Source organism: Pseudopodoces humilis, chromosome 20 (genome assembly GCF_049639895.1).
Source record: "Pseudopodoces humilis isolate 2021_Gansu_Grassland_sample_001 chromosome 20, ASM4963989v1, whole genome shotgun sequence".
Taxonomy (NCBI): domain Eukaryota; kingdom Metazoa; phylum Chordata; class Aves; order Passeriformes; family Paridae; genus Pseudopodoces; species Pseudopodoces humilis.
The window spans coordinates 13,819,974-13,830,748 of record NC_142219.1 but is presented as its reverse complement, the minus strand read 5'-3'; the positions used below and the strand labels follow the sequence as shown (position 1 = coordinate 13,830,748).

Below are 10,775 nucleotides of genomic sequence, written 5' to 3'. Positions count from 1 at the left end.
TTGAAGCCTGTGGCAGATTCTTCCAGGACATCTGCCCAGAAATTCCCTTACTAGGCTTAAGGGCTTCCTCAGGTAGTGGCTGAAATGTAGGAAAATACCGGCATTAATGACAGTAGTGCAAAATTGCAAGGAGGTGTCTGGCTCTGGGCTGAGATTAAATGGAGAGGTGACTGCCATGCCAAAGAGAGGCCAACCCTGTCCTGCAGCTGAGCAAAAAGCAAGAAACAGCCAGACAAAAGAGTGAGAGAGTATCAGCAGTGCTGCCTGACTGGGATCTCTCACCAAGGCTACAATCACTGAACAGGGTGCAAAATTAGAAAAATTGAGCCTGAGAGAGAAAGAACTGGGCTAGGTTGTTCATATGGTGGGGGGAAATGGGGGCAAAATAGAAGGCAAAGCATATGATGGGGTTGTTCAGGGCCAGGGTGGGCATCAGCTCAGGAGCACAACACTAAATCTGCTAGGGCACTGTGGGTGGGTTTGCCTTGCTTCTGCAGCCACAGCAGTGGGATATGGTCCCCAGCATCACTGAACAAGTCCCCTGACATGGCAGCAGTGAGTGTGACTTAAATTATCAGCTCAGTTCATCAGAATCTCAGAAAAGGCCATTTAAGGAATCTCATTTATGTCCACATCCCTCTGCAGCCCTCCATACAGGACTGAAAGACAGAGGAAGGTCACAAACTGACCTCCCACTTCCCAGGAAGAGCTCTGCAGGCCCTTTCCCAAGCTGCTGCTGGCAGGGTCTTTAAAGTCAACAGCACATCTCTCTCTCCAGCACACCCAGCCATTTGGTTCAAACTGGGAGGTGACCCTTGCCAGGTGGGTTTCACCATTCCCAGGCAGCAGGGACATGTGTCACCAGATCTGTCAGTGCAACTCAGTCCCACCAGAAGTCATCCCAACTCCAAACACTAAATGGGAAAGCTGCCTGAAAAATGAGGGAATGCTTTTGCATCAGGAATTACTCAAAGCTTTGGTATATAGTGTTCTCAAATATTTATTTCAGTGTTCTTATAAATGTTCTGTTTGAAGAAATTGTTGTAATTGGCCAATATTCCACAGAATCTAAATATTTTGTTCTAAGACAGTACTTCCTTCCCTCGCCTCATAGAGATTTAATTCTTTGCTAATTATGTGGCTTAGGTTCTGTCCATGATGAGGGTTCCCTTCCACTGTTCACGTGTAGGTACGATCTTAATCCAGCCACTGTCATAGCAAAGGGGAGAAAATAATTTATCTTTTGTTAGTCTTGATAAAAGCTTTCCATCTGACAGACTTATCCACTGAGAATGAGGAGTATGAAAGAGAGCACATTGGAAGAAGATGGGACAACTGGGGGGCAGAAGCCAAGCTTCCCTGTTCCCCTGCATCAGCTGTGCTGGGAAGGGGTCACTTGCGAGGAATGGAGAGCCCTTGATAGAGAGGCCATGGGATCTCAGAGCTTGTGGGATCCCCAGAGCTTACAGCATGGTGAAAAGCAGTCAGTGTGGGTCAAGTGGTACGACTGGAACTTGTGGCTGCCAGCTCCTCCCTCAGGTTCTCCAGAACCTTTGCTTGTTGAGAGACTTGCCTTCCCTCTGGATGGCAAAAGGATTACCCAGTTTCATAATGTGAAGAGTTTTATGCGCACTGCATGGTCCCTGCTGTGAAGAAACATCCTGCCCTGCACCCAGGGCTCTGCAGTGTTCACAAGTGTCTGCTGGATTCACGGTCTGGAGATGCACCAGGCAGAGAGGAGTGTGAGCCTGCACTGAGGGACACACCTTGGCAGGACTGCCATCAGAGCACACAAGTGGTTGGTCATGCTCTTCCCTCTCCCAAGTTTGTGACAGAGCTGAGATCAGGCTGCTGGGCTATAGCTGTTGGAATGAGCAGGCACCAGCTTCCAGGTATGCAGATTGGTGAAGCTCAACTTCCTTTTGGGATGCTAGTAACTTGATAGGAGCTGTGTGTCTCTTGAGCAAGCACTTCCCTGAAACAAGGAGAAAGTTGAGACAACTGCAGGCCAAAGGATTCAAGAGCAGAAGCAACAGCATGCAGCAAGTTCTGCCCAGCACAGGGAAGCGCATTCATCTGGGAGCTCACCACCCCAGCCTGTTGTTGAGCTGTAGCTGATGGGTTTTGGACCAGCTGGAGGCTCCTGTTTCCACTGAGGCTGAGCCACAAAGCTAGGCATAGGCTATGGTTGTCACGAGAACCTGGAGCAAAGATGTCTGTCACACATGGTAGTTGGTGGGAAAAGCTGCCTGCTCTTTTTGCTTTCAGTGGGAAGTTTGGCAGTTACAGTGTGTGTTCTGTGGTGTTTCCTCAGTGACCAGTACCTGTTGTGTTTCCATGGGGTGGTTTGAGAAGTCCACTGTAGGAACATCTTAAGAATTGTGAGGAATTTTTGTAACATCAGATGGAAACTTTGATCCATTTTATGATCTTGTTGGATGTTGATGATAGACTTCATTATTCTGTTGGTTCACTTTACCATGTGTACCCTGCACCAGGAACATCTTAACAGGTACTGGGAGAAGAGAAGGAGCCTTGTAACAACCACCTGCTGATATGCAGGATGTTAAAGGTGTGTGGGTGTTAAGAACAAAACATAAATGCTGTGAGGTGATTGGGAGAAGCTTTGCTTCGTGACAGGTGATTTTTGTGTCCTGCATCACAGCTGCTGGAGTGGGGACAGGAATGGGGCACGGTTTGGGTGGCAGGCAGGCAGCTTCTTGAGGAACCAAACACAGCATAAGTGACATTGAAATGCAGGCACAACTAGCAAGGAATGGCAGAATTTTTGTGCAAGGTTATTTTAACATTTCTATGTCTACCATCATACCACTGAGGAGGGGGAAGGAATATGGAAGGAGATAGCTGGATTGGGATGCACTTGAGAGCTGTAAATGGTTCAAAAGGAGCAAATACTGGCTTTGCAGTGGATAAATTAATCTTCCATCTCCAAAGTTAATTGGAGACCACATGTGAAATGCTGAATAGAATACTAGCAATCTCAGTTGATTAGAGCATGGTGCTAGTAACTCCAAGGCTGCAGGTTTGATCCCCCTATAGGCCATTCACTTAAGAGTTGAGCTTGATGATCCTTCTGGGTCCCTTCCATCTCAGACTATTCTGTGATTCTGTGAAAAGCTCTGTGACTCTCACTGTGTGTGGACAGGGCATTTTAATGCAACAGCATAGCCTGCCTGCAGTATATTAGGCATAGCAGCAAGGATTAGGAGTCCAGTGCAAGAACTGGCAGTCACAGCTGGGCAGGGAAGACTCCTGTTTGGTTCTTTCTTATGTAAGCCATCTAGACAAGAAGACAAGAAGCAACAATGCCCTGGTATGAGAGTATTGCTCCCTACACAGATGGTCTCCAGTCTACAGCTTTCATATCTGAGCTTATGCAAAGCAAGGAGGAAACAGAAAAAGAATGTTGGTAGTGCAGCCAGCCATGTGTAAGAGAAAAGTCTATGAACTGCTATAAAAATAATGGAAAAGAACAGTAACTAGTGCGATTTATTACAGCGAGTAAAAGGTGAGCCCACAAAACTCAGGTAGTGCAAGAAGAAACAGCATGGAGCTGCAGGCAAGGAGAAGGATGGTTCTGGGGAGGAGGATCCTTGAAGAGCATACCCAGGAATATTTTTCCAAGTCTTCTTAATTCTTTGTCTTAATTGACTGTCCCGGGGAGAATCAAGTGTCTATAAGGAGAAAATACGTTCAGAAAAGAGTCTGGTCTTGAAATAGTTCACACGGTAAATGAGACAGAAGGGCCCCTGCCTGAGACAGGTGCAGAGGCAAACAGAGCTGTCACCAGAGAGCAGCAGATGAAAGCTCATCCTCTTGATCCATGAGGACATAGTAATCCTGGAGCATGGGGCACCCATCACCAACCACAGGCAGCAGAAAGCCCAGAGCTGTGACACACAGCCAGGCCCTCCAGCAGTTAGTAGGACATGACCCATTGGGAGCAGCACACCCAACTATCTTTTGTCAGCATGTGATATTGCTCATTAGCAAATACCAGGTCTGGTCATGTACAGGTGCTCCATAACATTACAGCTTCCAAGTTTCTTGGAGTCATATGGCTCTGGTGCCTGTGATGTGGTTTTCATGCTGCCAGTGACCACAAGAGAGCAACCTCTGAGTGCTGAGGCAGATTTGCCCCCAGTTCCTCAGTCCTGGAGGAGAAATTGTGCCTGTAGAGAGGGCTGCCTGCAAGCTAGCCTGTGAGCATGGGCCATGTTGAACCCTGCACTTGGGGCTGTGTCTCCCTCCATGAAGGCTGTGTTGCAGCTCCAGGACAAGCAGTCTGTTTGCTTTGGCACAAGGCTGCAGAGGACCTGAGCAGTCCAGGGGGTTTGGCCACCTCTACCCAGGTCTGTTTTGCCTTCCTTGTGGCACAGTAGTGCCACTTAGGCCTCTCATCCCAGTGATTTGGGGGTCCTTCCCCAAACCCATCCCTGCAAGAAGAGTCGTCTTGCTGTTGACATACGGCTTGTGAATAAAGCCATTTTTTAGGGCAGTCTGGAAAACAATTCCTTGATTACCTCCCAGCATATTGGTCATCAAAACACCTAACTCCTAGCTGACAGGCAGGATTCTTCGAGATGCAGGTGGCTGCTCTAGTCTTCTGGGAAAGCCCTGAAAGGGTTGGCAAGCTCAGGCTTGAAGGGACTTCAAAGCTCATTTCATTTCATTCCCCTGCCATGGGCAGGAACACTTTCCACTATCCCAGGTTGTTCCAAGACCTGTCCAACCTGGCCCAGAGATGGTGCAGCCACAGCTTCTCTGGGCAATGTGCCAGTGCTTTACCATCCTCTCAGGGAAGAATTTCTTCCTAACATCTTACCTAAATCTCCCCTGTCAGTTTAAAACCACTCCCCCTTATCCTATCACTATCTGCCCCCCTAAGTACTAGAAGGCTGCAATGAGGTCTCCCTAGAGCCTTCTCTTCTCCAGGCTGAGCAGTATTTGGAGATGTCTGGAGCCTGGGTTTTAGGGGTGACCAGGAGTGACATCTTTCTTAAACCCCTGTTCTTTTTCCAAATCCTTCCTTTCTTGGCCACAGCAGAACTCAATGTTTGATTTATGGGCTTTTGAGGTGTCTCAAAAAAAGGAAAAAAAAGAGTTGTGTTCATTTGTGTGTGACAAAGAAATTGAAAATGCAGGAGGGGAGATTGCTGTCAGGTCACCTCTCAGGAATGTCGTGTCTGTGGAAATACTGAAGCTGCCTCCCTCAGTGTAACACACAGCCAGGGTTTCCTGTGAGCTCCCAGAGCTACAGCTGAGCTGGAGCCTCCCTCTGTTCTGATAGCACAAAGATATTTCCCTCCAGCTCCAAGTAGAGCTTCTGATGTGGCCAGGAGCTGAGGTCCCTGGGACCCTGTTTCTCACCACTGCTCAAGGTGCAGAGAAGAGCAGGATGAGAGTCTTGTGCATCAGCACGGTGGGAGGGATACAACCCCTTGGAGGAAGGACAGTCAGACAAGGGACATTTAGAAGTCTGGGCAGGCTGGAGGGGAAACTGCAGCCTATGAGTGCCATCTAAGCAGGGGCACAGCTCTATGGGAAGTTCAGATGCCACAGAGCACCTCTGCAGTCCCTGGCAGCAGCAGCTGTGCAGCAGGATAGGGACTATGTGCTCAGCCTGGGTACACATGTTGCCATGCATAGATTCATCTGGAAATGCCAGCATACAGCAGGAAAGGGAGGTTCCCACTCTTCTTTGCAAGCTGGCAGCCCTGTGGTTGCTGACACCAAGGCCCTGACAGTTTTCAAGCACTCTAGTCCTTTGGGCCCACTGCCAGGGAGCAGGCTGCAGCCTGGAGGTTCGTCTTCTGAGCAGATGCTAGTTCCACAGCAGCCTCTGCCTGTGGGCTCCCTCTGGTCCTGGTGGGCATGGTGGCCTGCTTGTGGCTGCATCCTGCACTGTGAGGTGCAGTGCCCTGGGCTCCTGCAGTGCTAGATACTGAGAGTGTTTTCCTCTCCCCTCCTTCCTGGGGCAAGGCAAAGTAGGAGCAGGCTGTGTCAGAGGCATTGCAACAGAAGCAGATCAGGCTTCTGTGGTGGATGTGGTGCTGAAGGATAGACCCACTGACTCCTGTGTCAGGGCAGGGAATGGGACAGACTGTGCTTGCTTCACAGGATCCTTGGAGGATTCTGTGCAGGACAGGGACCAAAGGTCAGTGGAGGGAAATGGATTCACTTATCCGGGCTTTAACTCCTACAAGCCAAGGCTGTGGTGGGGCAGGAGCTCAGTGGCTCAGTGCTGCAACCCCCACAACAGGAATTGACCTGGACTGGGGTGGGCATGGGCAGGAAGGGCACTAACCCGGCACCTCACGTGTGGATCTACCCTCTGGAGAGGCTCCACCAGGAGTACAGGTGCATGCCATGAGCAGGCTGAGCCCCTGGGTACTCACCAGCATTGCTCCTGTACCACCATTAGCAACAGAAAAAAGACTGCAGACAGATGGATAAACCTGTCCATTCTCTTCTCTATGCAGGTAAAGAGGCACAATAGAGATCCAGTCCTCAAGATCCACACATAGGGAAAATTGCTTCTAGCTTATAGGGAAGCAGTGTGTGCTTTCTGCATGCTGGTCCCCATACAGGCCACCCAAGTGGGACAAGTGGAGCCCTTAGTGTATGTGGCAGCACTGATCCTCCTTAGGCAATGTAGCACTCCAAAAGTGGGACGGACCTTCCTTGCAACATGGCTCCTTCCTATCCTAGATGAAGCAGAACCCCTGGGCATGTAGGTGGCTGCCCAGTGCCCCTGCCAACAGCAGGATGTGAGGGATCCATCACACCTGATCCAGCAGGAGTCATGCCTGAGAAATGGGGATGTGTTTGGGCATGAGTGCCCTGCCCTAAGCAAGTGGGCTGCAGGCAGGTGGTCCCTCTGGCTGCAGCAGAGCTGCCATAATGCTGTCCTCCAGCTGCACTGTGTGTCCCAGGACATCTTCCTGTGCATGACCCTGGCCACCCTGTGCTGCCCAGCCTCCATCCACACCCAAGGGCAGCCCTTAACCTGTCCCTTGTTCTGCCCCATCTCTGGGGTGTGGCCATGCCCATCTCTCAGAGGGCACAGCACTACATCCACCTAGGCCCTGCTGCTCTGGCCTCTCTTCATGCCAGACTCTGAACTAAACAAGCTGCATAGTTTCCAGGGACTTAATTTTAAGGAGGATGTTGGCACATCATCACACCCAAGGCTGCAATTCTCAGGAGTGAGAGGAGGAAGAGGAGGCAGGGAGGGCCCAACCTTTCCTGCAGCCCCAGGTAGCTGGAGGAGCTTCTCTCCCACCCAGAGGAGCTGGGAACCACAGAGGTACTCTGCCATTGCAGAGGCCTGGGAGATAGGTCTGAGATCTCCAAAACTCAACCACCATGATGTCACTATTGATAATAGCATGGTGCCCTGTGGGAGCTACCCTGTTGTCAGCATACAAAGGAGTGAGAGCATTAAGCCTCACATGTGCATGCCATGCGTGAAGTCACAAAGTATTGGGTATGTGGACAGTGGGATGGACAAAGTTCTGTTGGTGTCAGAAGTTCCCAGGAGAGGAGGCATGAAACCAGGAAAGCTTCATGAAGAAGAGATGGATTCCAGGACCCTCCTCTGCCCACTGCAGCCCGTGTAGCCCCACACTGCCAGTGGGTCTGTGCTGCCAGAACAGCAGGGTAATGCTGGCCCCACAGTGTGCTCCTGTGCCCAGAGGACTATGCCCCAAGTGAAATTGAATTCTCCCTGCCTTGCACTACAGTCACAACCCTACCCTTGTCTGCATTGTCCCATCCCTGAGTCAGGCAGGTGCCCAGACTAGTTCCAGACATGTGCTTGCACAATAAAATTCCATCACTGGTATTTACCATTATGTTTAGCATCCCCAAAGGGAACCCAAAGGATTCTTGCCTCTCCTCCCTTTGCTGCACTTGTCCCCTAGCTGGGGGAGCCCCCAGGACCTGTGCACCCACCCAAGCCTAAGCCTCCTCATACAGGTTCATCCCATCTACTGAGCAATACAATGGCCTTTGTCAGCACAGAACACACAACAGCACACTGTGATTGCTGCAAACCGATGAGATCACTCCCTCACCTGCCCTTCACCAATGCACAGGGCAGCCTCCCTATAACCCTCCCAGAGCCAGGCCTGGAGCTGGAGCTCTGGGCTTTCCAAGGGGTTTGTAAATCTCTCCTTGCTCCACTTCATGAAATAAGGAGGTCTACTTGGAGTTTGTGCTTGGCTGGCTGCATGCCCACCTCACCCCTAGGGAGCCCTGCATATGCTGTGGTGGTGGTGATCCTGGGATGTGTCAGTGAGTCAGTGAGGATGTGACAGGGTCACTACCTGGGCAGATGGAGCCAGGAGTGGTGCAGACCTGTGGGAGCACAGGCAGTGTAAGTGCTGCTGCACATGCTGAGAGCTGTGTACCCAAGGCTACTTTATCCACACAGCTCAGCATGCTTCTGGGTGCTCCATGTGGGAAGGCCACACTCCATGCTGCCAGCCATGCACCAGTATCCATTGCCCTGCCCAGTGCTGCTGCTGGCAGAGGGGCTGGGGAACAAGCCTGATGCACCTTCAACAGCTGAAGGTTTGCCATGGGGTCCCCCCCATACCCCAAGGGCAGATGAGCTGCTGCCAGCTGTGCTGCCTGAAGGCCAGGAGCTGGGTATATGGCAGTGCCTGCTCCCATGTGACAGCAGAGCTGCAAGTGATGCAGACCCCTGACTGTGCTGGTGCCTGGTCCCTTAGGGGCTGTGTGACAGCAGAGATTCAGGGCAGGGCAGACCTCAGACCCCTGTGTGGCAGCTCTGTGGCAGACATGGCAGGGATCACTCAGCAAGTGAAGATGATGCTGCTGAGACTGGCAGAGGATGATGTTATGTTAGAAAGCACAGTGCTTGGAGCAGTTTGCTTTAGCATAGTTGCTTGGGCAGGGGCTGTCATGCTCCAGTGGAGCCCAATGCTGCTCTGGCCTGGAGAGTGGAGAGCTGCTGAGGATCCTAGGGGAGCAGAGGGCTCTGGGATGTCAGTGCAGCTGGAAACCCACCCTGCCAAACAGGCTGAAATGAGACATCTGAACCAGCACTTCCAGTATGGAAACTGCTGGACCTTCTAGGCACCTCTACCACACCCCATCTTTCTGGCCTACAGTGGTGGATCTTTCCCTGTGTCAGATGATGGTGTGGTCCTGCTCCATCCCATCCATCTTCCCAGATTGCTAGGAACTCCCAGAAGAGCAGTGAACTTAACCTTGATGACGTCCTCTGGAGAAGCCCCTCAGCCTCTGGGTTGCCAGTCAAAGCAGAGAGCAGCATCTCTCTCTGTCACTTTTGGAGCTGACAGGAGATGACAGCTGCCTGCTTTGCAGAGCCCTTAGCGCCTCCATTACATCAAGTACTTTGTCCTCTCCAGGGAATACTTCTGGCCTTTGCCCAGAAACAAGATTGAGCTCCAAAAAGTTTGTCCTCTGCAGAGCAGGGCTGCACTTCAACTGTGGGTTAGGAGCTTGAGGTCTCCAGGGGAACCTCTGGACAGTGAGACATCAGGGCTTGGCTGTCCTGGCACTGCCTTCTGGGACCTGGGACAGGGTGTAAGGACAAGGACACCACAAGCAGCTTCGAGTTGGAGTGAGCAGTGGGACTATGTGGGTCCCCCCAACATCATCAACCCAACAACACATGCCCAGGAAGCCCTCGCAGGTTTCTGGAGGTGCTCTGGCCATTAATCCTGCAGCGGTGTCAGGGAGCAGCTCAAACAGCTCCCCAGTGCATGCAGGGGCATCCCATGGTGTGATCCCCCGGGCCTGGTGGGGAGGCCCTCTGGGGAGGAGGTGCTGGTGGCTCTCTGCCCCGCATCCCGCAAACCAGGGGGCGCAGCAGCTCCTGCGGATGGGGAGTCCCCGAGCCGGGGCTGGGCTCGGGGACACTCTGCGAGCAGCGATACACCCTGGGGTACCACCCCAAGCAGACCAGGTCGCTACACCAGCACCGGCGTGGAGACCGGGACGGGAGTGAGTCCGGAGCCGCACGACACGGCACGGCGGCTCGTCTCGGTGCCGGTGCACGGTGCTGGTACAGGGCTGGGCACCGGGATACGGGACCCGCAGGTCCGGCGGGGCGGGGCCGAATCGGGCTGGCGACGGCGGGGCGGGGCGATCGGAAGCGGCGATGCAGCGGGTAAGCGGTAGGGCCGCAGCGCTGCTGGGAGCACGAACGGGAGCGGAGCCGGGGGAGGGGAGCGGGGCGTGGCGGGAGCGCAGTCGAACCCAGCGCGGGGCCGAGACGCCTCGGCCGCGCTTTGTTATCTCGACCGCCACTGAGTCCCGGCCGCAGCAGCGCGGGCCCGACGGACAGGATGTCCCAGGAGAGCCTTCTCGGGATGGACGAGGGAGCGCTGCGGAAGCTGGTAAGTCCCGCGGCTGCTCCGGGTCTCGGGGTACGGTGCGCGCCCGCGCCGATTCCGGGGGCGGATCGTGCCTGGAGGTGCCTAGGTTCCGTGAACCCCCCGGGCCGAGGGCTGCTGTCCCAGGCGCGGGCAGAACGGGAGCGGGCGGGCCTCGGATCTGTCGCTCGGCTGGGGTATTCCGGAGCCATGTCTGGGAGCGGATGTAGCGCTGGAGACCCAGGGCTCTGGGTCGGGCTCTGGGCCGGGGTGAGATCCAGCACGAGTCCCCGCTCTACTCCGGTGATTCCAAAGGCTATGGCCCCGCTGCTCTGGCCGCGCTTGGCCCTTTTCTCGCAGTCGCGCCCGGCCGTACCGCCTGCC

General features: G+C 53.3%; 1 protein-coding gene and 1 long non-coding RNA gene across 3 annotated transcripts in view; one reads left to right on the top strand and one right to left on the bottom strand.

The window, feature by feature from the left end:
- Window positions 1-90: 90 nt before the first annotated feature.
- The window catches only part of LOC148182775 (uncharacterized), a 19,720-nt gene continuing 9,035 nt past the window's right edge, over window positions 91-10,775 (bottom strand). Inside the window, exons 2-3 of the long non-coding RNA XR_015774278.1 lie at window positions 3,628-3,695; window positions 91-1,975 (exon numbers count right to left, since the gene is read on the bottom strand). This is a non-coding gene — a long non-coding RNA (uncharacterized LOC148182775). The remainder of the gene's footprint in view (window positions 1,976-3,627; window positions 3,696-10,775) is intronic.
- Window positions 10,226-10,775, top strand: part of SMTN (smoothelin) — a 21,748-nt gene continuing 21,198 nt past the window's right edge. Inside the window, exon 1 of one of the 2 annotated variants that reach the window (XM_088065230.1) lies at window positions 10,226-10,415. In XM_088065230.1, the coding sequence (XP_087921356.1) occupies window positions 10,365-10,415 (51 nt within the window). In that variant the 5' untranslated portion in view covers window positions 10,226-10,364. The remainder of the gene's footprint in view (window positions 10,416-10,775) is intronic. The other variant, XM_088065231.1, reaches the window with a different exon arrangement.